The following is a 26,730-nucleotide window of genomic DNA, read 5'->3' on the forward strand; positions in this document are numbered from 1 at the left end:
AAAAATGGCTTCCATCAAGTACAGAAATATGAAAAATAGAATATTCTCTAACCTTGAAATGTGATTATTTTGGCTGCAGATGAAAGAAAACAGATTTTCTACCGGCTCTTGATTCAATATCCTAATTCCATAAAACTTCTGAGCTGCTTCTTTGAATATGGGATCCTTTCTAGTCCAATCTTCATACAAGGGAGCTAACTGTACATCCAGTCTTAGATAATTCCTTAAAATATCTTCGAAAAATTTGTCTTCTTTGGGAATTACCATATCAACATTGACTTCTGTTTTCTCAAACCTCGCCGGCTTCTTCTTATTTTTCTTTGTTTCAACATTATTCGGAATTCCTTCATTGCTGATTGAGGTTTTTAGCGATCCCAATACTTGATATTTGATTTCTTTGTCAGTTTGAGAAAGCTTCCATAATGTTTCAGAGAAAACGCCGGTCCATTCTTCTGTTTCTGAATCACGTTTCCAACTAAAAGAAGAAACTATCTTTCACCAACTGCCGCTCTTCTAATACACGCAAATTACGGAAATTACGCTTCGTTTCCACTCAAATACTACAATAATCAACGATTTACGTCGGGATAGATGGTAAAAGATGCATCATAATTCCATTTTTATTCAAAATTTACCTTGTTAACACAATCCCTTTGCCGCCATTTTGGACCCTTTTGTAAGCATTGACAATTGCGTGAGTTTGAAATCTAAATATGCATTAATTACTTAATTAACCCAACCTAAGAACCTATTTTGTGCATGTAAACAGTTGTTTCTTGTAGTAATTGTTAAAACAAGGTGTAATTTTCATCATCTGTGCCTAAAAGTGCTGCAGTTAGGGAATATTACCAAAAGAACATACAATATTGACAACGTTGTATTTCGTTTTTTTAGATGGACGGTAGCAATCATAAATAAACCACTCACGTAGCAATAAACCTGAATAAACCACTCACGACGGTAGACAAAGGAATTCGGTAACTTTACCAATGTCAGTTGTGCAATGACATAAGCAGTAATTGCACATTGTTATTAGTTCTAACCATACATAAACCATTCTGTTCTAACCTAGACAAGTCTTAAGTCCATAAATAACCTAATGCTAAAGTCTTAATAGACCATGAGGCTACATACCGCAATGTATACAATAATTTAGGTTATTACGTGACTTACCGAAAGCTCTGTCCACCGTTCAAAGTGCCAGTCAATTGTAATTCCGATGAGATGCAGGGAATGCGTTTCCACGACATTTTTTAGAAGTAATAACAGTATTATCGAGTATTTTCAAACAAATTTGATTTGTTTTGATTATTTGCGATTATTTGATTCCATACATACTCCATAGCTTTCTCCATAAATCAACTATGCTGAACTATGCCTTCTCCACAGATCATGACATAAATAAACCACTCTCGATCATGACCTGCATAAAATATAAATAAGCCCATAAATATAATAAACCAATCACATGACCTGGATATACCATGCCATAAATTGTACCATGCATAAATCAACTATCTACACATCTACACTACCATGCGGCATCTAGTGATGGCCACGATCAAAACATTTACATGATCGAAATATTTTAATCGAAACATCAAAAGCATAAATAAACCACTTACTAGATCGATATTGATCGATATCTTCGGACTTTTTGTATGAAATAAAATTGGTCCTAAAAAACCATAGATATGCCAATATATATAATTTATATATATTTTCGATAAATCCACTATAGCCAATGTGCCTTATTTGTTCAAAACATTTTCAAATGAAGCGAAATTTGAAATTGTGAAAGGATTTTGGTTGCAGAAGCCGATTTTTCAACGATTTCTGAAAGCATTTCCATCGACCTATTTAGCTGAAAGTGGATTTAGTGCTGTAGCAACGTTGGTATAGGTAACGCAACGAAAGAAGGAAGCAATAAAAATGCTTAGAATTGATGTATTGGTCTATCTGTGTGAACGTCAAGCGCCGCCCACTAACGCGATAAGGCTCTCTGTCTTGCTTACGCTCACTTATTGTTACTAGTTAGAAGAGAGGCAAGTTTTAACAATACCGTTACGGGGTATACTTACGAGGTGTCCTATTCATTCAGTTCGTAATTTGATTTAAACATACGTGCACCTACATATCGCAAGTGAAATAATTACCAATTTTTGAATTTGAAATAATAAACAGTTTTCATCATTTTTAATTCGAATTAGTAGATTTACAGAGTGTTTTTAAAGTGTGCAAGTGAATATTTATTACGACATCATGGAGTCCTGTTACAAAACGGGACGTGGCAAATCACTGAATGGACAAAGTCGTGAAATTTTATTCCGCGTGTTTAATTATTTTATGCATAATTTAAAAAACGGTGGTCAATTTTTAAGCATGACTGACTTATATGATTTGACGTCTAAGGCAACTGGAGTATCGCTCTACCACCACTACCACTCATTCACTCTGAATGCAATTATTGATGTTTTCCGAAATGACCCTGTAAAAAAATCACATCTTTGCGATTCTTTCAAAGGCATAAAGAAACCATCCCTTCGTTAAAATAGATAAATAAATATTCTAGGAAACGATAAAATTTTGGAAATGTGGGTTAATTATACTTCTAGGAAATATATCAAATTAACATTAAACATGCTTTGTAAAATAAATATTTCTGGTCAGAATAATAATCATTCCCCGAAAAACAATTAGGTATAAATTCCAATTGCCGTAATTTCCGTGAATTAGGGTCATTATCGATGGAAGTTTGTTATGTACAGCATTCTTACATAAATGACTAAGAATTGTTAGCAATACCATTGTATTTTTTAAGAATACCTACCCATTTGAATTCAATCCTGAAAATTATCACATTAGTTTAGAAAAAAAAATGATAAACTTCAATATTTCAATAACGATGTCGTAAAACAAAATAAGTTTTATGTGACCGACTTCAACACGCTTTGGCTTAGAGTTCTCAATTGTGAAATAATCATCAATTGTTTTTTTTTCAATCTTAAATCGAAACACGCTGTATGTAAGTTTTGCACCTGTGTGAGTACTGTGATGAAGCCAACTTAACTTGCGAGACCTATAACTAGAACGAGAAATCGGATCCATGCTACTGAACGAGTCGACTTACGAGCCTGTTATTTTAATAATATCCTAATAAATATCCCTTTCAAATGCATCAAATTCAATCATCTCATTAGATGAGTTATAAATTCAATGTCTTTTGAATATGAATTAAAATATTTCTCAATATAATTTGTGCAATGTCCTACACGGAATAATAAAAAGGTTTTCTCTGTCATTAAGTGATTGACACCAAAAGTTCATAAAATACATTCTCATAGACAACGTGTCTATTTGCTATTTGCCGGGTTTCAACTTGATCAGATGTCGGGATTGGGTTAATTTCCGTTTCCTAGAGTCAAAAAGATGCATTTTTAAAGAAGGAGCTAGATTATCTGAATAAACGAGGTAAAAAGCTCAACCACTTTTTTGGAGCTAACGGCCTATGGCTAAATTTACCTGTAAAGGAACTGAATTGGCTGAATGTCTGTCCTAAATTGTATGAGAACCTCTAAAAAACGTGTTATCTTTTTTTTGTAATTTAACCACCATTTTAAAATGGTTTAATAAATAAATTGAAAATTTTTTTAAACCAACACTTTAGTAGGATCTCACACAAGTTAGAAGGCTGCTTTGGATGAGTATCCCACCTTTGTGATCTAGAAGGTTTTGATGTAGTCACGCCCTGTGTTCCTAAAAATTCCCTATCGGGAGATTTTTAATCTAACAATAGGAAGAAATTTGCAGAAAACAGGCAAATCTAGTAATAATCCGAACCCCGTTTTCTACTCCTAAATAGACCACGAGAATGGTTTATTTATGTAGACCACCCGCCATAAATATACCACTCTCCCACCCGCAAACAATATAGTTATCATTTTGGGCAACATCGGCGATCATCATGGAATGCTGCCAGTGGAATAACGCGATTTTTCTAACATTGTATCCATTCCGATGGGGACTTATTTTTCGTCTTACAATACAACACAAATATTTGGTAATCTTCCGTCACTCCATGAATGCTCCATGACGTTGTAAGCTATAAAAGTAAGTATAAAATATTCTACATTTTAGTTTAATTCATAAAATAAGTATGTCTTTTGGCCAAACTGGTTTTGAAATCCATCATTAAAAATATTTATTTGTTAAAACATAAAAAAATACTTTCCGCAAAACTCAATGACAATAAAATAATAATAGAAGGCAAATTTGCGAATTCCTCTGCAAGTTGTACGCAAAAAATTGAAAAATAACACTTGGCTTCAACTTAAATAACTATTCATGTTGGGATAGATAATAGAAGTATATTGCAAAAATATACAAGAAATGGCTTTCATTAAATTGAATTTAATAATAAAAAGTTATCCTCAATTTTCCAGTTGCCGAATTCCTCCGTAATTAAATAATGACTAAAGTTCGATCGAACAGAACGATCACTTCATCAATTTGGTTACTGAACGTACTCGACCACTGCCGTCTCTACTCGACGGTAACACTTGCATAATACTTCACGTTTGTTGACTGTCATTTTATTTTAATAATATGGCGGACAGCGTGCTCGGTTTGTGATGACATCTTCTGTCAAAACGGGAGAAAAAGCAATAAAAATATATTTAAACCGACTGTCACAGGTGGGTTTTATATTTTAAATGATGATATGACAGTATTCTTCAGATTCCGAGTGCCGATAGATTAATAAGTTTATTACCTATCACAGTCAAGTTCGCACAACAACGCCATTATTCACTAGTGTCTAGAAATGCTCATTTTACCTTCCATTGACCCCAAAAAAGCACCGAGGATCCGAAATATACTTTGTAATATGTAAAACTATCAATATGGACATGACGAATCACTAATGTAAGGATTTTATAACTTGAGACATCATGGATAACCTACCAGATGATATATTAATCGAAATATTCAGCTATTTTGATATAAAATCTTTTACCACAACGCATATAAGAGTGTGCAAAAGATGGTACAAACTAATAATGGACACTTGCTGCCTGAGCACTCGATTTCTTCTAGAGGACAAGAAAGATTTGATTCTGTTGAAGAACTGGCCTAACAGTTCGTTTATTAAGACCTTGGACATTCGCATGCAGGTCGACCTCATCAACTCTCTGTTCGAGGAGCTGGAAGCCGTCTGCCCGCACATCACATCGCTCACCATGTGCAAAGGTAATGCCCTGAGCGAGAGACACATCTACAGGCTGAGCAAGTGCTTCCCCCGCCTCACCCACATAGACGTCTTCCTAACCAGCCACTTCATCAGCCAACACTTCCTGGACATACTCACCGGCATGAAGTCTATCGTTCTCAACAACCAGATAGATGAATCCACTCTCAGGGCCATCGGCAACAACTGCCACAATCTAAAGGAACTTCACATGTACGGCTATGTGCAATTCTATCCGATGTTCCAGCTGCACAATCTACTCACTCTGAGATACAACCAGTTGACCAACTTGACTCTGCGATGCTACGAGGTAACGGACAAGACTTGCGAGATAATTTCTCACTGCATCAACTTGCAGCACTTGCGACTCTACCACTGTTGGCTCATCACCGACTCTGGCTTGATGTGTTTCAAATCCCTTGTGAATCTGAGAACGTTGCATCTCACCGGTCTAAAGCTGGTGACGAAGAATGGACTCAGACAATACATAGAAGCGTGTGACTTGAAGTCCTTGACCGAACTGAATGTGAGTTCGTCCGCATTCAACGATGTGCATGCTTTAGCGTTAAGCAAGAAACTGACAAACTTACGAATACTGGAGATGTGGTACTGCCGGCAGCTTACAAGCGCAGGTATTAACCACCTGGTGATGGCTTGCAAGAGATTGTTCATAATGGATTTAAACATGGAGTTATCAGACAAAGTCTTGAATAACATTATATTCCACAGTGACATTAAGTATGTGACGTTCGATCACGATTATCACACGAAATTAAACATGACCGTTCCGCAGGACAGAAACGTCCAAATAAGGCCAGCATTCAGATGCTACAATGAATTCTACTTCCGAGGAAACTCTGAAGGGTTCAGAGGCAATGTTTTGTGTTATTCTTACCAAAATGATCTGCAATACATGAACAATTCTGTTGATTTCTGATTTCAATATTATTTATAAATGGAACAATTAGTTTTCCCAATAAGTTGTAAATAACAATCAATCATTATGATTGAATCATTTTTAAAAAGGAAATTTTGACTGCCTGATTAAGAAAATTAAATATTCATACTTTTGGAGTACCTATTATATAGCAGCTGTATTGTGATTTAAATTATATATTTGTATTTTTAAAAATATCATTTCTCTTGAAAGATGTGTATATAGTAAATATGTATGAAAATTTTAATAATATTTAACATACCATTTATTTTTATTAAAATAAGACACATTATAAAACACTAAGCTCATCATTTCACGATTTATTTTTATAATTAAACATTTTATTTACAAAAAAGTGTAAAAAACAAATTTTATCAAATCTTAAATAATTATGTATTTATGTACATGATTTTTCCAAATAATATTGAAGTAAAACCTAAGACGGCTTTTCATTATTGACTTACTTACAGACACTGAAATTCTTTTCCTAATTTTTTATAAACTGCCCAATAACACCGCATTAATTATTCGTAATTTTTGTATTTCACATCATTGAAGTGCATTCATTCCAGTACAGCATTAACCTCTCAGTCTCAATATTTATGTTAATATTCAGAAACCAAATACTATCTGTAAAATTATATTTATTTTTTATAATTACAGGCTAAAACCATAAAACGCAGTCCATAACTTTTACTCCGCAGACTATTGGTTCTTATGGTGTTAACAATAATACTTTCCACTTTTCTACTAATGCAATATGTACAATTCTCATTATTTGTTACTAACCCCTTACAGTAATAGATAGAAATATGAACTAAATGGAGTTAGAAAGAGAAAACAATAAGCTTTATATTCAAATCAAGAATTTCAATAGTTTTGATGTACAACAAATTTAAATATATTATTGAAACCATTCAGAAATACTGAATTCTCTACAATACCGCGTATTCTCAAACAACGTCAAATCACAATGACATAAAAAATATTCCAGGTCATAAAACCACATTCAGACAAAGAAATTATATTTATTTTGCGATGAAACTCCGCAACATCCTTCCCCCAGATATAAAGCGACTAGAAAATTTGAAAGATTATAAATCAAGAATAAAAATCTGGCTGAAAGAGATTAATGAAAAAACTCTGAACAAAACATTAAAAACGACATAGAAAACTAATAAAACAGAAATGAATAACTTTAGTCCGCCTCAGCACAGATCACCCTAGTGAGGAGGGATAAGAAATACAATTTACTATACATTTATTTAATAACAAATTTTGTATGTACAATGTTTGAACAGTCGCTATAATAAAAAAAATCACATATGAACTAAAATGTACACTTCTATGAAACCAAAGTTTCCCAACATAATTAGAGAAAAATTAGTGTTTTTTTTTTTATACGAAATGACAAAATGAGGTGACATAATGTTTATAATACATTTGTCTTTAAAAAAAAGTGTATTTAGGGTCCTGGGTTCGAGTCCTAGATGTGATTGTATCTTTTTCTGATTTTTTTGTTTAGGAATCGCTAATATTGAAATTTTTATGTTTACATATAATATTAATGGTTGCGCCGGTTTGGTACCTACATATAAATTAATTGGTTGGTAATTGTATACAGTTCAGTTGCCTAAAAAATATGCATTCCTATTTCTAAATAAAATTCCCAAAACCACGGACAAACCTCAGTGTACGCAAATGTGTTCTTGTTGGTGAATGCATCGCAAATATTGGTTGAATATCACTCCCGCCCCGCCGGTGAACGCGATGTCTTTGGAAAACCCGCGGCAGCTAATCTGTGTATCATTATCAGACGTGTTTAAAAGACAAATTTGAAAGACAATTTGCATGCGGTGACCAAAGAAGGTGCATTGAGAAGCAAGATGCGGATAAAGGTAAGTCTATGGCATTTCCAACCCCTTTCCTTCCTAATCCCTGCATTATTAGGCAAATCAATGTTAGCGTTATTGTTTTTAACGCACCAGCAAAATGAACGGAAAGTATCGAACCAGCGCAACTAACATAAATTATTAAACTTTGGTAGGATCGGGTTGAGATCTGGAGATGATGGATATTCTTCTTGTTCTGATGATGCGTTGTTCTTTGAAATAGGACAGGTCTGCTTTAAGAACCTCGTGCGAAAAGTCATACCTTGATGTGCCCCTGGAAGTAATAAAAGAAAAGTGTTACAAATAAATACTGCACTGTGTTTGATGTCACATTCGTCACCTCGTCAATTTTAATGTTTCAAAGACCCAATCATGTCCGATTACGACTAAAAGGGATTGAAATGACAATCTAGTCTCCTTCAACGGAAGCAGTTTTCCCATAAAGCCTTGAGTCTAAGTGGCTTAGGCATGGGGGCTAGGAGCAGTCAGCTATTTGCAAATATTTTCCAGCTAAATAAGCTTTTTTCACAATAAAAGTAAGTCATAAATATATGAGGGTTTCCTGTAAATAAACACAGAACTATGACTTTTAAAAATCGGAATTATGACAATTGATAAGAAATTTGAGATATGCTTTTTCACAGATAAAAAACAATGTGTGCAAGTGGCGAAACGATATGCTAGAATAATATTAAGGTTATTTCTTTGCCAAGCGAATCTCTAAATAGTATAAAATAAAGTCGCTATTAGCGTCGGTCTGTTTGTGCGCTTAGTTCTTCTAAACTACGCAACGGGTTTTTACAATCATTTAGAGAATTTCTTCCAGAAGGTTTATATATATATATAATACATGCATATTATACTTATAGAAAGTAGAGAAACGTCGATGTTTTATAATCAAGTCGCAAAAATATATTTTCAGGAGCTTTAAATATGTACTAACGTTGGCTAAACCTTATGAGATACATCAAAATAATGTTCTACAAAGTTTGCGGAGGTATATGTCTATCTCTTGAGGATAACCCCCAGGAACGCCGGGTACACGTCAGCAAGTAAAACATATTTAACTTAACTCGGTGCAGAAACAGGTGGTCCTTTTGATATATTCACTTATCTTAACAAACAGATTGCAATCTTTGGAACACAGATGTCAGGTGGGAATGCTGTCCTTATATTACCGGTATTTGAATGGAAGATTCCCCGAGAAACAGCGTCTTGATCTCTTTGGCATCGGTGCACAATCGAGAAACACCAAACAAACGCCGATCATTTGTGACATGAGAACGGATCGTTTCTACAACTCATTCATCAGTTCAATAGAACGATTGTGGAATGATTTGCTGGCCCCTGTGCTTCTTCCCTCCTACAACATGAGTCCCTCCAAGACAAAGGATTACTCCTTCCTTTCTTTAAAAAACCATCCACACAGAATCCCCAAATATGACAGGCCCTGAAGGAAATTATTTTCTCCAGAGCCTCCTGTGTGTAGTTAATCTTTAAAAAACTACATAATTTAAATATAAAAAGAGTTGTTACTTCATTATGTAAAGACATCGCCGGGATAGCAGGAAGTCTGCAAAGAGGTCAGCTTTCTCGGAATGACGGAGCCGCATTACGGCCGGAGAAAGGAGGCACACCCCCGCCACCACGTTGCCACAAAACTGCAAACAAAATATTACACATTATAGTGATTTGTTTTTGGGGTATTATGCCATGTCGCGCTACCTTCTTCTTTAGCCAATATTTCGGACAGCATTGCAGAGTAATAATAATTGGACAATTTTTATAGCGCCGCTTTTGTGAGTAATCACCTCAGGGGCGCTTTACAGTTGATGCAGTATTACAAAAAATATAAATATTACCAAAATAAAAAAAGTTAAGTAAAGTAGAATGAAGAACAGGAACAGCTGACATGAAGATAGAAGATGGAGACTCTGCAGCAAGAATCCTAGGTGGTGAAGAAACTGGACCAGCTGCTGCAGCGAGAGAGTCCACATGGCATAATACCCCAAAAACAAATCACTATAATACTTTTGGCCGTGAAAATCTCTAATCATACCAAAATATTACATAAATAAACAGTCGGTGGCTGAGTTGACATCGCGTTTGGGTCCCCAGGCGTAGTGTGTTCAATTCCGCAGCTGACTCCATCAAAACACAAGCAAAATATTACATAAATAAACAGTCGGTGGCTGAGTTGACATCGCGTTTGGGTCCCCAGGCGTAGTGTGTTCAATTCCTCAGCTGACTCCATCAAAACACAATAAACAGTCGGTGGCTGAGTTGACATCGCGTTTGGGTCCCCAGGCGTAGTGTGTTCAATTCCTCAGCTGAGTTGACATCGCGTTTGGGTCCCCAGGCGTAGTGTGTTCAATTCCGCAGCTGACTCCATCAAAAAACACAAGCAAAATTTTCCCCTTACTGTGGTGGTAGTAGGAGATTTTGAAATATTGTCAGGTTATTCGTAACCCGGGAATTTCTTTCTTAAAAAAAAATGACTGAATTTGAAAATTTTACCGCACATTTGGGGAATGTTGTGAAGGATCCTCTAGGTCAAGGCTGCCCAACCCCAGGCCCGAATTGCAAGTGGCCCGCGTGAAACATTTTCAAAAATCCCGCCAATCCGCCAATTTGAAAAAGTGTCGCGGGCCCGCGGTAAAACAAACAATGCAGCTTGCGCGCGGTCACCAGTGTTGCCAACGACGGCGATTTATCGCTATTTAGGCTTACTTTTGAAACAAAAATACACCGGTTTTCGCCATAATATTTTTTGCGTCGAAATGGAATCCTATAGCCACCCCCCCCCCCCATGGAATTCGAAAAATTGCTGTGGGGTATCACATATGATGTTCGGGTGTGCGGAATTTTTTCTCAGCGAAGTTCCGTAACAACCCCCCCCCCATCCCATGGATTTCAAATATTTTGTGGGGAGCACTTATTTAGACTTTCTTTTTGTGGGGAATTATGTTTTATAGAAATTCTCTAACAACCCCCCCCCCCATGGAAATAGGAACCGTCAGGTATTCAGTGGCCCGCCAGTGATTCAAAATCGTCAATTTCGCCCAACTGCTAAAAAGGTTGGGCAGCCTTGCTCTAGGTTATGAACCAAAGAGCTAAATATTGAAAAATTTTATATTGGGGTGATTCTCATGGATCCTGTAAGCATTAAGGTCAAAGCCCATTGTGTTATCTCGGTTGTTTCAACATATTTCTTTGACCGACGTAGTAGTCCCTTAATCCTTGGAATGCCGATGATTCTCCCGCGACCTTGTACTCCTTAAGGCCGTATTACACCTGCCGAGACACTCGCTTTGTTACTCGGCCGAGTCATTGGGCCTTGCTTCTATCAACTGTCTCGTCTGAATCGCTTGCTCGCTACTAGACTGAGTACAGACTGTACTGATCACATTAGCCGAGCACTCGGAGAATGCACTGTCTTTGCCGGGCACTCGGCAGGTGTAATCCGGTCTTTAGTGTGCCAGGGGTAAAATGCCAATCGCACGTCATATGCTGACTGACAATATTTTGTTTTATAATTGTTTTTCGTGAAATATTTTTAAAAAATCTGTATATGCTAGAATGATTTGCCGGCCTCTCTGTTTCCTCACTCCTACAACTTTGGGTCTCTTCAAGACTCAAGTTCACTTTTTCTTTCCTCAAAAAGACCCTCCACACAGCATCCCCGAAATTCTTTTTCTTGGGGCTTATAAAAAATTAGAATTCAATTTTAAAATATTACAATTTGATTAACTTCTTGATGGCCGATGCAAAATTTTCTTCGCGCGCCAGTTTATGCTATTTTCGTAATAACAACTTGTTTTTTGCAAATATACGTTTTTGTAAAGTGTACCGTCTAACCAGATAATTTGTTTATTTATTTATAAAAAAATAGTAAATAATCTACCATATGTAGTTTCCCCAGAATAGCTACATATTCAGAGAAAGGTATCCTTAAGGATATATTTTATTTTATTTATTTATTTATTTATTTTATTTATTTATTTAACGCCCAGAGGGCTTTTACATGGTTGGTAGTATAATTTTAATTTGACAGATACTTTGAAACATAAAATATAAGAATACAATTACATTTGATAAAAGCTATGCAACAAGTCATACAAACACAAGAAACAAAAAGAGAAAATTACTGCTATTTGTAGGTTTACATGATGTGTTTAGGAGTATTGTTGAAATAAATGTTTTAAATGATCCGCAAAACTTGCCAAGTTGGTATTGAATATGTCAACATCAGCCAAGTAATGATTTCCCATGGTGTGAAGTCGTTGTATCGGAGAGTGGGCAATGTAGTTATTATGCTTATGTGTGCTGCTGTGGAATATTGTATTTTGTCGTGTTGTTACTGTGGGTGTTATGTATGTTTATAAGTTGCAGGAGTTCACAACGGTCGAATTTAGAGTTAAGTATTTTGAATAAGAACGTTAAATCGTTTATTTTACGTCGATCTTCTAATGTATGTATTTTTAGAGTATTCAATAAGAAATTGTATTTTAAGTCTTCGACAGGGATATTTAATTTAAAATTTATAAAACGTAGAAATTTTTTTTGTATTCGCTCAATGTTGTTAATGTGAATTTTGTAAGATGGTTGATATGTTGAAGATGTAAAATCAAATTGAGGAAAGCAACACAAGAGGAGAAGCTGGGCCTGCTACGGACAGAGGCGGCAGAAGTAGCACGGGACAGGGATGACCTAGAGGCAATAGACAAGGGGAAGAAGATGGCAGTGAAAGATGATTAATAAATTACCCTAATAGAATCCACGTGCGGCTTGATGTATCCCTTGGCATCCAGGTCCAGCACGTGCGTGTGGGGCAGGGGCACGTCCGGGGGCGGGATGGAGAGCTGGCGCGCCCTCACGATGGCGTCCCCCCCCACTCCCTTCCATACCGTCCGCTCCGTCTCTTTGAAGCCGTGGATGGCCTGTAGGCACACTTATTGATTATTTGATAATTCATTAGATACAGTAAGGAAAGGGATTCATAGAAATTCAAATATAACATTGTTATCAAATCGCCAATAAGCACCATTTAATTTTTTAACCCTAGATAACTAATTACTCGTCGAGGCGACGACGCGCTACTCGGCGAAATTCGAAATCACCTACTTCCCCCCGCTCACCTTCACCTTCGCTCTTTGATTACCTTCTCAATTTGAGTAAACAGTGCAGCACATGACGCGATTGCGGCCACACGCATACTAGGACGTGCCCTATGACAATTTTTATTTTGAAGGTACGTACATTCATATATTCTTATATTTATTGTTAATGTTGGCGAATCTACTACAATAGAAGATCCGGTTCCATCTACGACAAATGTGCGTAAAATTAGCTACCTGTGTCCATCCAAGGATGACCAAACACCGTTGCACCAGATGTAGAAAGGCTATTTGTGGTCCACATAATGTTGACATGTGTGGTCACTGTGTAGACTGATATTAATTTGTTCATTATAAACCTTACTTTAGTGCCATATAACAAGTTCCTATCTTAATTAAATGATTTATTTCTAGTGTTTTATTTCGTAGTCCACTCGACGAAAGTGTAGTTACAATGAAACAATGAAAATTTTTTCTGTGATTGACATTTTCAATTTGAACCAAAGAGAATTTAAGACGGCAATAAGCATACTATAACAAATCTGGTTAATCAGATAGTATTGATGTATTTACCCATGCAAATAAATGTATGTACTGACTTCTTATAAACTGTAATTTATAAACTGTTATTTGTGAAATGTAAATGGAATATACTGTTTTTCACACAGACATAGGAATTAATAGACGAGAAGATAATGGCGAGGGGTAAAATCAACTGTTGAAGAACGAAGGGGGTTAAGCTGACTGTGATTCGTCAATAAATCAATCTGACAGTAAATAGGCATCTCGCATTATAATATCACCATTTAGTTCTTAAAAGTAAAATCTGCTTTTGAATGAATAGACATTTTTACATGGGAGCGCAAATTACTCGTCACGTTATGAACTAATTTGCGAAGTCCAAATTCGGCAAAGTAAATTTCTTCTGTTTGCAGAGTCGTAGTTAGTTTCAGAGTATTTAGTTAAGACACTTTTACAAATGTTTCATAATTTACTTACCCCAGTAAACAACGATGAGCACACTTGAGAATCGCTACATTGTGATGTGATAGTATATGTTTCTAAAACTGATCCATATAATACGGTGTGAATAAGCTTAAAATAAAGTAAAATAATGCTTACTTATGGAATGTAATACGACAATTGGGTTTATTCTCTTTTTCACATCTATTTTTACAAGTTTTCATACAACAAGTCAACATTTTGACGTGTTATTTCGTAAAATGAACCGATGATGCCTCGACCATAGTTCGCACAAGAATGATGACGTCACATTCTCAAGATTCACGGGAAGCCATACGCGAGCCCAGCCGGCTCCAATGGAACCGGTATGGGGAGTGGGGAATAATACGCTTTTAATCACTTAGGGCAGGTCTACTAATATTCATATGTCTATGGTTTTTCACAATAAATCAATAAAAAAAAAAAAAATCAATAAAAACAGTTTAGTTATCTAGGGTTAAATATTTTTTTAAACATCCCCATTAAACCTTGGAATACCGACCTCCCGCGACTTCGTACTCCTTAGTGAGCCAGGAGTCAAATACCAATCGCCCGCCGCACCTTAGCTCAAACTATTTTTACTTAATAATTTGTTTTTTGCAAAATTATCGCAAATTTTTTCATGTTGTTTTCGTAAATTATACCGTTTTACTAGATAACTTTTTACATATTTATTTTTAAAAACCTATATATCTGTTATATGTGTTTTACCCAGACACTTAAACTAAGACAAATATTTTTTTGTCTAATGTTATAAAAAAAAAGTATAATAAAGATATGCGAAAATATTCTCGGGATTTATTATCTATAAAAATAAAATGTGAATGTTCGTTTGTTCAAAATCTTAAATTTCCGAAAATTCTTCACCGATTACTTTGAAATTTTGACACAAAATTCATTCAAATGCGCATGTGTTTTTATATATCTATCTTATATAGATAACTTTTGGAGATTTAAGATTTTGAACAAAATTTTTATTTATACATATTATTTTTTTAAAATTTTATCTAATAATTGTAAACCACTATAATGCGAGAAATTATATTTGGAAAACATTTTTTATAACCCTTATGTACAAAATTGTGAACATTTCAATGTACCCGATGTAAAAGCCCCATCAGCGTATAAAAAGAGTAAGTAAAAGTAAATAGTAGTTATTATAAAATTTCCATGGTTCCTAGTTTCATAAACATAAAATAAAAAACAAAAAGTTCCTAGCTTCATGGGATTTCTTAAATCATTCTTTTACATTATGACAGACGGGCACTATGAAGCTTTTAGCACAAGACAGATATAAGCCCTGAGAATTAGTACATGTTCCCATCTACAGTGATAGATAGGAAGCGTAAAAGAACCCCAAGCCCAAATAGAGATAATAGGTAACATTTAAAACTAAAATGCATTTCAGATAAATTAGAGTTGTTCTTACGTCATCCCAATGGTCAAATTCATATCTTAGCTTCTTCATGAAGGGTTCTACTTCAGACAATAGCGCTTGCTCCTCCACTTCTGTGATGAAGTCGGGTATAATCTGCATATCCTTGAGGAGAGCATTCCTAATTGTCTTTATTTCTTGATCGTCTGTCTCCCAAAGGCTACAAACGGCGAGATCAACGTGTTCAGGAACTTGTCGTTGAAAACTCAATGAATCTAAAAATAATAAAAAGAAAGAAGATATTATTATTATTCGTCTTAAAAAAATAACATGCCTAAAGTTATGTATATTATTTTAAAAGCGTACCTTCTTCTTGTATTGCAAACTCTTGATGTAGTCCAGGTAGTAATCTGAAAGACCTTTTTGAAGCCCTAATGATTGAAAATATTTTAGGCAAATTATGAATTTCAGCAATTAGGGAAAACATTTTAGTTTTGATTATTTACTTTTACATAATAATGACACTGACATGCACTGACTTGCATGTACTGACAGTTCAGCGATGCAAATTTGTGAAATTGTCTATGCCATAAATATACCACTCTCGTCTATGCCATTTCCATGGTAATATAAATTTTCCATAGATATATAACACCCATAGTGGGTGTTATATATCAGTGCTCCGCAACCGGTGTGCCGTGGCACACTGGTGTGCCGTGAGCCAGACACAGGTGTGCCGCGGTCAAATTCAATGTATTTGACATTTTACAATATATCATTACGTATTTAATACACAATGACAACATATTTTTCATAATATTGTCTATTTTTGATTGTCTGCCGATACTGTTAAAAGACGTATTCACAATATATTAGGAACACTGATTAGAAAACTGTTATTGGCTGAAAAATTTGCGCTTCAGATCGACGAAACAACCGATATTAAAAATAAAGCACAGTTGATAGCTATTGTACGTTTCGTTAACGAGGACTTTATTAAAGAACATTATTTATTTTGTAAGGAGGTTCAAAACGAACTACCGGTGAAGAAATTTTTCAAGTAACCGATGATTTCTTCAAAATGTATAATATTAAATGGAGCAATTGCATTGCTGTTTGCGCGGATGGCGCTGCAGCAATGACGGATAGTAAAAAGGGTTTTGTCTCTTGTGTAAAACAAAAAAATCCAACGTTACAATTTACACACTGCTGTATACATCGCGAAGCATTGATGGTCAAAAATTTACCGGAGGAACTTTTGAACACGATGAATGAATGTATTAAAATCGTAAACATAATTAAATCAAGAGCCCTAAACTAGCGAATCTTTGGAATACTCTGTGCACGAATGGGAGTCAAATATGAATCCTTATTGTTTTATACTGAAATTCGTTGGCTATCTCGAGGCAAAGTTTTGGCTAGATTGTTTGAGCTTCTTCACGAGGTGCGTGAGTTTCTTTTAAATCAAAATACGCCCGAACTATATCAGCACCTCGATGATAATTACTGGATAACCAAACTTGCATACATGGCTGATATATTCGAGCATTTGAATGAACTTAATAATGAACTATGGCAGAAAGAGTTGCAAAAAGGATGTTTGGAAATGTACCAAAGAACCTACCATAGTACAATTGAAAACAAACAATTAACTGTGAATCTGGCCCAACAACATTTAAATATGCTTCAGCAGAAATTTGGTCGGTATTTTTATTCCATTAATACGGAACAATACGATTGGATTCGAAATCCTTTTGCAACCAATGCAATAAATTCTACATAAGCACTGCCTATGCAAATTATAGATGAATTTACAGATTTAAATAATGACATGACATTAAAACTTCACTTCTCCGAAGATCCATTAGATGTTTTCTGGATTTACGTTAAAAAATAATATCCTCGCATTTCCGTCAAAGCATTCCATTTTCAACGACATATTTATGTGAGCAAAGTTTTTCAACGCTTTTTTTATATTAATTAAAAATGATAATCGGTCATGCTTAAAAGGTCTTGACCGTTTGCGCTTTCAAAAAACGAGCCGAATATAAAACTTTTGTGTTCTTGAAACAAGCACAGGTTAATTTAACAATCAATCGCTCATTAATTTATTACTATTTTATAATAATTATTAAGATTGCGTAAAAATAAATATGTTATAATTATATGTATGTATGTATACTTTTCAAATAAAAAACAAGAAATCAATTTAATACCTATATATTTTAGCTTTCGGTGTGCCGCGGAATTCTAGGAAAAAATTTGGTGTGTCGTGGGTGAGCAAAGGTTGCGGAGCACTGTTATATATCATTGAAATTTTCGATCACGTCAAGGGTGGTATATTATGGCGATGGGCACAATCGATGAATCATCGATTATTTACTCGATCTTTTCGATCAATAAAATATTTCGATTCATTATCATGGAAAAATCAATTCTGTCACAAATCATCACACTGTCCAAGGCAATCGTTTTGAAACGTCATCGAATAAGGAATCGATTCTGTCAAAAGTCATTCGAAACCACAGCCGTCACGTCATGGGTCAGAATTCATCGATTCCAAAATCCAAGAAACTACCTCAAAAATATTTCGGATTGCTTGACAAAGGAGATGTTCCCATGGGTGTATTGTGTTACATACTACCTAATAAGTTGATATGCATTTGGGAATACGCAATTATCCTTTAGTAATTGTCAAATGTTGTAATGTAAGGCATTAGATATTAGCGGTTTAATGATGATATTATCTACCAGTCAAAGAAGCCACGAGTGTGTAGTTGAAAATATATTCAGTCATTTTTTCGGTTACGATGCCAATACATTGTGTGTGTAAAAATAGTATTCCGACTTATAAAAAGTTTAAAAGAATAATCAATTTATTAATAATACCTCACCTCGAGCCCCCCCCTCCGCCCCTCTTTCTCCAATAAAAAAACGCTGCCACTGTCCGCTGCTACTGCCCCCGCTGACCTCCGAGCGATTAAATTGATTAATCATTCCATTCTTTTAGAGTTTCGATTAAAATATTTCGATTATGTAAATGTTTCGATGCTGCCCATCACTATCTAAGCCAATAACCATAGAAATAATATCAAAATAAACAACTGTCAATTACACGTGTTGATAAAATAATTAAAGTTGACACTTCTGTGAAGTTCTGTGCAGGTTATCTTCGTTTAATTTAATTCTTTCATAGTTATTAAATTTACCTTATTGTGTAGAAAACATGCCTAACCTTAATTCAGAAATGCTTAAATGCAAGCATCCAAACAGTAGAAAAACCATCGCCCTCGGTAGAAAAACAAAAAGGCTCGCAAACAAAGATGAAGCTAAACTAGGCCAACTTATCAAACAAAACATCATCGGAGAAAAGGTGCAATGGTTCAAAGAAAATCTCCCCGAATGCGACGAGTCTATATTCAGTAAAGAAATGATCTACACTCTCATTCAAAGTTATCTCTCAAGGTTTGATGAAGAACTGGCTCAAATTTCTCTGAAACATTCCATCGGTGGCAGAAAAAACAGGCAGCATGCTAGCAGAGAAGATGTAATCAAGATGACCAGACAGCGAGAGACGGAAGAGTTTGAGACTTGTGGTCTGGAGATGCCAGATCTATCAAGCGGACCCCAGGTGACTCTTCTGAAAACATGGAACGGGGAACTACGTTTCCTGAGCAACTTTAAATTGAAAAGATATCCCAAGAAAATGTTTGTTTAAATTTATTTATAGAAAATAAAAACCTAATTTAACCATTTTGATTTCATTTCTTCCTGTTGCTTAATCATGGATCAGTGCCTTGTTACAATGCCTAAAAGTATGTGAATCACTTTTTTTAGTTACACTCTTTAAAAAAAGAAGAAAGGAAACGTAACATTATAAAGGGTAATGTTTGGCATTTACATGCCTCAAGTATCATGCTATGCCAATCCGGTGCACATAAATATACCACCCGGTGCATCTGTCGTACTACGTGGGTTACATATAGGGTTGCCAGCTCCCGTTTTATGAATTAGAGGATTTGATACGATTGAATAAAGGACATATGATGAAAATAAAGGACATCAATATTTTTTTGATGAAATGCTGTTATGGTATCAGTAGTTACATTTATTAATAAAAAAACAATGTTAATCGAAGCCAAGTAGTACGACCTTAATTAGTCATTTTGCATTTAAAGTAATAAATAAATTTAATACTTGGTATTACTTTTGGCTGCTCTAAGAGCTTCTTCGTTTTCTATAATGAAATTATAAAATTGTTTGCATTTCATGTTGAAGTTCGACTTTATTTGTAGTTCTGCTTTTACAGTATCAATATTTAACTTATTTCGGTTTTTGGTCCACGTATTCGTACACAAGGAAAAAATCCTTACGGCTTGGGTATTAGAAACGGGGATGGAAAATACGTATTGTATTATTTTTAGCAGATTCTTGTTTTCATCCGTAGATTTGAGAATCTGAATCCAAATTTCAAGAACATTTTCACACTTCTTATCGTCTATAATTTTCGTCAGGAGAGGTTTTAATATACAGAACTCTTCATACAATGCATCAAGGTTAATATTAGGTATCTGTAGTTTTGATACCATGATGCACAAATTGTGGAACTTAATTTCTTTCGTCAGTGTCAGCGGCTGCAAACAATGGAAATTAATATTTTCTGTGAAATCACTTCGTGCAAAATCACGCTGATTCATTTATTTTTTCCAAATTAAACAACAAAGTATTGTCCTCTATTGAAGATTTTAAATTAGAGGACAAGATCAATTTTTGGGTCTGAAATAGAGGACGTCCTTTAAAATAAAGGACGTCTGGCAACCCTAGTTACATAGCAGATCATAGTGCCGTCCCTGGTTGTAGTTGTTTGGTATCAATAATCAAAATTATTAATGAAATGGTCCTGCTCCTCCTCGACTGGAGACTTTGGTCGTACATTTCAGCGAGCAAGTCCTCGTGATGCATTCTCTTATACAGGTATCTAAAAAAAAATTTTATCTGTCTTAATTTATCAATATATTTTTGCTGGTAAGGGGCTCATACAGCTGAAGCGTATTCAATTTTAGACCTTATAATGCAATTATACATAGCCATCATTGCTTTGGGATTAGAAAACTGTTTGAAAGATCTTATTACAAACCCTAGAAGCTTATACCATGGTGATTTCAACTGCAACATATTTTCTGAAAACCTATGTTTGGGATCAAAGACTACCCCTGGGTCCTTGATGGATTTTGCCGGTAACAATGCATCTTTTTTAATATATATTAATCAAATTTTATTAGTTTCTCTTATTTTATTTTTTTGAAGAAATACAAACATTCCTGGGTTACGAATAACCTGACAATATTTTAAAATCTCCTGCCACCACATTAAGCAGAAAATGTTCCTTGGGTCGTGATGGAGGACTTAGCAAGCCGATGAATTAATCTCACAACGTCTGGGTTAGCATATTGATAAATGCTTAGTTTTAGTTCAATATCACTATTTATTTTGATTTGAATAAAGTCATGATGGTAAATTATGGGTAAAAATATAAAATTGTTTACACTCGCACTCTGAAGGGGAGTAGTACATTTCCCCTTCAGAGCGACTTTGCAAGAGTTTTGTGCAGTATCTAAGTCCGTCGCCTCATCGGCTCGGTAAGGCTAAGGAATCGACAAAAACCAATAACCGAGCGCAGTAATTGAAGTTCACTATGATTTACAGCGCAACCATTATGGGACTTTTCTGCGCAGGGTTTTCAGCCAATTGGATGACAGGCTAAGTTTTTTTTTCTTGCATCTCATACCTATTCTATAATTTAGATAGTCCTTGTAAAACTATTGGGTAATCGACTGCATTTTTAAATAAATATTCTGTTACTATTTTTTAAGATAAATTTGGATTAGTGATTTTTCTTTGGACAAATTGTATAATTCGTTATTTAAAACAAAATTTGTTACATAAAATATATTGGAAAACTATTGGGTAATCGACTTTTTTATTTTTTTTTATATTAACTCCACACAGGAGGCCCTGAAGAAAATAATTTCCCTCAGGGCCTATGTCATCTTTGGGGATGCTGTGTGGAGGGTCTTTTTGTGGAGAGGAAGGAGTGAACATGGGTCTTGAAGAGTCCCATGTTGTTGGAGGGAGGAAACACAGAGGCCGGCAGTTCGTTCCACAGCCGAGCTGTTGAACTTAAGAACGAATCGTAGAAGCAACCCGTTCTCATGTAACAAATGTCAACCGTGTACAAATGTTGGGCGCGCGTTTGGCGTGTATCCCGACTACGCACCGGTGACGAAGGGATCAATGACGCTAGTTCCTCAGAGCATCTTCCATTGTAATACCGATAGAACAAGGACAGCATACCTACCTGACGCCTGTGCTCTAAAGATTGCAGTCCGTTTGTTAAGATTGGGGAATCTATCAAACGGACCGCCCGTTTCTGCACAGAGTCAAGGGTTTTTTTCAGGTATTTTAGGGCTCCGGACCAGAGATGGCTGCCAAATTCGACAGTAGGGCGCACTTGCGATTTGTACAGGGTCAGCAGTTGTGTACTATTAAAGTATCTGCGGGCCTTGTACAGTACGCCCAGCTTCTGAGAGACCAACTATACTCTGGCTGAGAGTGGTATATTTATGCTCTGGCTGCATTTAAAAATAAATATTCGGCTACTACTTTTTAAGATAAGTTTGGATTAGTGATTTTTCTTTGGACAAATTGTATTCGATGAATTTCAATTCGTTATTTAAAACAGAAAAATGTTACATGAAATATGGATTATGATTAAATTTAGGTACCTACTTACAAATCGTATTATTTTAGTTTTTGAATTATTATAAGAGAAAATAAGAAACATCCTTTTTTGGACGCGAGGTTCGTTGTTCGCACAAATACTGATTTAATAACTTAAAATACTATACTACTGTCCGCAAAACTTGTACGGTCAAATAATTAGAGGACACTTTGAATACATTTGTGCACACGATTGAATCGAAAGTTTCAAAAAAGTTTTTCTAACTATTTTTAACACTCGTCCGCAGTCCCTTCTTACCCCAAAATGCCCAAAGATAATGGATGCGTTGATGCGTACTTGAAAATTAACTGCGAAATGTTAAGAATTGTTCAAATTCGGTAAAACAACCCATCAAGCTTTAGTGGAACGGGAAGAATTTTGTAGTTCGTGATGCATCATTTATTATTGATATCGAAGAGACAACACTGGTAAGTACTCAAATTTTCGCGGTTTCTCATGGCTAGATAATAACCAAGATTTGCAGCCGCGAGATAACTTTTTTGTCTATGACAGATGTCATGTTTCAGTGTACGATGTCTTTGATTTTCGAAAACAGTTCATAGTGGTTTATTTATGGTTCATAGAGAGTGGTTTATTTGTGAGTTCATAGAAAAATTGAAAATAAGGTGAAATGACATATAAAAGGAAAAAATACCACTGCGGTGACACCCATTTAAAGAAACGATGGAGGTTAAGCAATAGAAGAAAAGATTTAGACGAGATTGATAAGGACATAAAACCAGGTAAATAATTTCTTTTTTACTCACTGACAACATGGGTTAGCGTTATTTTGAAAGCATGCTTGAACATAACCTAAAAGTTTGTATGATAACATTGCTCTTATCCTTCTTTATAATAATATTATGTAATTTTCAATGTTGTCTCTTGACGGTTTTCAGTACGAAAAAGTTTATAATCTAAATAATGATAATGTCTCTCTATTTTCCCGGCATAACAATCGCAATCATTAGTCTTTCCGAATTTCGCTGCACGCAATACGCAAAAAAAACAAAAACAGCACTTGGTTACAACGTAATTACTACACAAAATAACTATCTATGTGGTTAAGTTATGTTGGAGATGGTTAAAGATGCAAGTTTCATTTTTTTTCTCAAAATTAGTTTGAAGGTTAGGAAATATGCACAAATTATTAAAATAACTTAAACTAAACCTATTTTGTGCATGTTTACTTAAACCTTAGACTTAAATATTTGTCTTCATTAAGTTGAAATCAAGTGTTGTTTTTATAAAGAGCCCTTGCATGGAGCGGAATTCGACAAGTTTACCTTTCAATTTTCCGGTCCATGTTGTTTTCAATTTGCCTATAATATATATTTCACAAACTTGGTTTCGTGTGAATGTCGTTAAGATACGCAGTCATTATTTTTTGGTTGTTTGTATGAACCGGTGTTTATCTTTATGTATGAATATAGTTTTTATTCATTGTATTGATTTTTTTAGAAAATGCTGATGTACTACTGAACCAGGACGTTGACTTGGACAAAGCCGGATCCGCCCAATTCTACTGTCTCCACTGCGCCCGCTATTTCATCAACAACCAGGCATTGACAGAACATTTCAGAACCAAAGTGCACAAGAGGCGTTTGAAAGCTTTAGAGCTAGAGCCCTACACCGTTGAAGAAGCAGACCGCGCAGCAGGACGAGGCAGCTTCGTGGCCCCGCTCAAAAGGAAAATTGAAACTCAACCTCTCAAATCTAGTGCCGATAAGAAAGAAGAAGAAGACGAAGATGGTGATGTGAAGATGAGTGACAGCAAAAAGAAGAAAGTTTCAGAATAAGTGAAACAACAATTTCTATATATTTTTTTAAAACTTATAAGTTCTGTTGTGTTTAAAATGGCTCTTCTGTTAAGTCGTATTAGGAATCTTGTTCATATCAAAAACTTATTCCAATCGAGGTTCAATTATGGGTCAGCTCTTTTTGTAATTGGGGATAAAGGTATTGAAGTTTGTCCCCCGGTCTCGCCTTTCATTGATTTCGAAGAAAAACTCACTGATATTGATTCTCTGAAAGACAATGTTAAAAGACGGAGTATTGATGTGGATGTAGATAAAATTAAAGATGTTTGGGATTTTCTTTCAACGCTGAGACAGAACTACGGGGATCTTGATGAACAGCGGCAGAGGATATCTGATGAGGTGCGCCAATTGAATTCTTTGGATGATGATTCTTCCAAAAAAACGATAGAAAAGTTAAGAATGCATTTAAAAGTCATATCTCTAGATATGAAGAATTTAAAAACAGGTTTGTGGTCTGTTGAAGAAAAGGCAATGGTGCACGCGCTTGCATTTCCCAATACCCTCCATTCCAGAACGCCGTTATTTGAACCTACCCAAATAGCTTCCTTCAAAGACAAACCTTGTCCTTTAAAAGTAAAAAGCCATCTAGAAATTGCAACCAAAGCCGACCTTTTAAAATTCACAAGTCCTCAAAGTTACTATTTAAAAAAAGATGCGGCGGTCTTCGAGCTGTGTGGTAAATTTTACTTCAGTGAGAATCTTCGTGCTGCCGGCTTTACGCAGTTTTCTAATCCCGATTTTACGAAAAGTGCGATCGTCGAAGGTTGCGGATTAGACCACACGGATTCTGATAAAGTCTTCATCCTCCATCATAATGAGACAACAAAATTAAGCGAAGATAATCGTCTTCATCTAACTGGGGGCGGATCTTTACTAGCATTCGCCGCATATCATGCAAAGCACATTATTTTCCCTACAGCTTTTCCCTTGAAATACTTTGCTCTCGGGCGTCAGTACGTCCCTGTCCCCGAAACATCGAAACTTGGACTATTCCAAGTGAGTCAATCCTCCGTTGTACAACTTTTCATAGCCGTCAAAGACTCCGTAGAAGATATGGATACAGAACTGGACAATGCGATAACTTTAATAACAGACATTTACAAGAATATTGGGTTTCATTTCAAAGTATGTTACCTTCCTGCTGCACTCCTCAAATCCTGGGAAAGTCTGCATGTTAGTTTCCGGATGTTTTCTCCATCGCTTAACACTTATATAGAAGTAGGGAACATCAGCGTCAGCGATGATTATATTAGTAAGCGTCTGCATTTCAACTACAAGGAGAACAAAGTCAAGAAGTTCCCTAAAATAATTTCCGGAACTGTTCTCAGCATTCCCAAATTTCTCGGTTGTGTTTTGGAACAGGATCCAGAGGAACCATTCCAAATTCCACCAATCATGAAGAAAACTCTTTGAGACCAAGAATAAAAGAGAGAGTTTATTATTTACACATTTTGCTTAAATTAAAATGTAATTTTTCATGCATTTAAAACATACTGTGAGCTGTAATTATTTATAATAATAAATTGTTCTTTATATATATAAAATTGGTGTCCAAAACAATGTTTTTATTTTATTACTAGCTGACGTGTACCCTTTGTTGCTTGACTTTTCTCTTTCAATAAATATAATATTCATGTATTGTCACAATTACAAATTTACTAAAAGTTTATTAGGAAACGGCCTATAATCCCATTTTTAGTTCATTATGATCTGGGATGTTCCCGAACCTTCCAGAATGTTCCGGGATGTACTGAAATGTTGTGAAATACTCGAATGTTCCAAAATTTTCTAGAGGGCGAAACTTCCAGCCCTTATATCTTTAAAAGCACGCCCTTCGAGTAAAAACGGGAACCTTCTTCATGGATGGGGGATAGAGGGCTACCACACCATATAACTCCCTTAATCATACCGGGACTCGTTTCCGAGTACTTTTATAATATATATATATTGATTATTTAAGCTATATAAAGTCGTATACTGATCTGCGAGCTGTAAACATTACCGTTGCAGACACAGTGAAGAGGCTCTAGTGTGTACACTGGGATTGTTATACAAGAGTCGGCTCGCCACGAATTTTAACCGCAACGTGTTACGTCTACAGCCCGCAGATGTGTTTGTGGCTTTATATAGTTGCATGCGCTATGCGATGGAGAATGCTTGAACTTTGCTCAATCACAAATTTTTTTTTTTAATAAAATGGGCGAATTTAAAAGCAATGAAAGTATTTTTTTCAGTGACAGTTTTATTATTATATTTTGATATTTTTTATTTAGAATATTTTATAAACTGTATTGGATACAAAGGCTTAGTAAAACCATTCACAAATATTAGATATGTATGTATAAGTTTTAAAAATATTTAAGTTTAGCTTTTTGCAACAAGAACACACTTATTTTTCCAAATTATTATTTTTATATGCATATTAAAAAACAGCCTGACTTAGAATCTAACTTTTTTTTTTTTTATAGTGAATACCTCACAAGAGTCCCAACTGCTCCCGTCTGGAGCCAGTGAGACTATGGCATCCCCAATTGGGGGATGTTGTGAGGCTGAAGGTAAGT

General features: G+C 35.4%; 6 protein-coding genes across 6 annotated transcripts in view; 4 read left to right on the plus strand and 2 right to left on the minus strand.

Annotated features, from left to right (window-relative positions):
- Positions 1-1,370, minus strand: part of Ogg1 (8-oxoguanine DNA glycosylase) — a 427,234-nt gene extending 425,864 nt beyond the window's left edge. The window contains exons 1-2 of the mRNA XM_089645589.1: positions 1,174-1,370; positions 53-475 (exon numbers count right to left, since the gene is read on the minus strand). Of these exons, the coding sequence (XP_089501715.1) occupies positions 53-475; positions 1,174-1,250 (500 nt within the window). The 5' untranslated portion in view covers positions 1,251-1,370. The remainder of the gene's footprint in view (positions 1-52; positions 476-1,173) is intronic.
- A 3,382-nt stretch (positions 1,371-4,752) lies between these two features.
- On the plus strand, positions 4,753-6,520 carry LOC149413328 (uncharacterized). Its single transcript, XM_089645537.1, has one exon. The coding sequence runs from the start codon at positions 4,950-4,952 to the stop codon at positions 6,180-6,182; it is 1,233 nt and encodes a 410-aa protein (XP_089501663.1). The 5' UTR covers positions 4,753-4,949; the 3' UTR covers positions 6,183-6,520.
- A 1,171-nt stretch (positions 6,521-7,691) lies between these two features.
- Positions 7,692-16,115, minus strand: LOC149413329 (RNA demethylase ALKBH7, mitochondrial). The gene is made up of 5 exons (XM_089645538.1): positions 15,935-16,115; positions 15,623-15,843; positions 12,841-13,014; positions 9,611-9,735; positions 7,692-8,348 (listed from the first exon to the last, which is right to left on the minus strand). Exons 1-5 carry the CDS (start codon positions 16,053-16,055, stop codon positions 8,216-8,218), a joined length of 774 nt encoding a protein of 257 aa, XP_089501664.1. The 5' UTR covers positions 16,056-16,115; the 3' UTR covers positions 7,692-8,215.
- A 2,543-nt stretch (positions 16,116-18,658) lies between these two features.
- Positions 18,659-19,318, plus strand: LOC149413330 (translation machinery-associated protein 16 homolog). Its single transcript, XM_089645085.1, has one exon. It carries the CDS (start codon positions 18,795-18,797, stop codon positions 19,284-19,286), a length of 492 nt encoding a protein of 163 aa, XP_089501211.1. The 5' UTR covers positions 18,659-18,794; the 3' UTR covers positions 19,287-19,318.
- Positions 19,319-22,903: 3,585 nt separating this feature from the next.
- On the plus strand, positions 22,904-24,148 carry LOC149413331 (zinc finger protein 593 homolog). Its single transcript, XM_089645609.1, has 2 exons — positions 22,904-23,092; positions 23,811-24,148. Exons 1-2 carry the CDS (start codon positions 22,981-22,983, stop codon positions 24,146-24,148), a joined length of 450 nt encoding a protein of 149 aa, XP_089501735.1. The 5' UTR covers positions 22,904-22,980.
- Positions 24,149-24,205: 57 nt separating this feature from the next.
- Slimp (Seryl-tRNA synthetase-like insect mitochondrial protein) lies at positions 24,206-26,285 on the plus strand. Its single transcript, XM_089645608.1, has one exon. It carries the CDS (start codon positions 24,206-24,208, stop codon positions 25,580-25,582), a length of 1,377 nt encoding a protein of 458 aa, XP_089501734.1. The 3' UTR covers positions 25,583-26,285.
- The last annotated feature ends 445 nt before the right edge of the window (positions 26,286-26,730 follow it).

The sequence above is a fragment of the Hesperophylax consimilis genome, chromosome 22, assembly GCF_061612785.1.
Source record: "Hesperophylax consimilis isolate HC1 chromosome 22, BYU_Hcon_1.0, whole genome shotgun sequence".
NCBI classification, from domain to species: domain Eukaryota; kingdom Metazoa; phylum Arthropoda; class Insecta; order Trichoptera; family Limnephilidae; genus Hesperophylax; species Hesperophylax consimilis.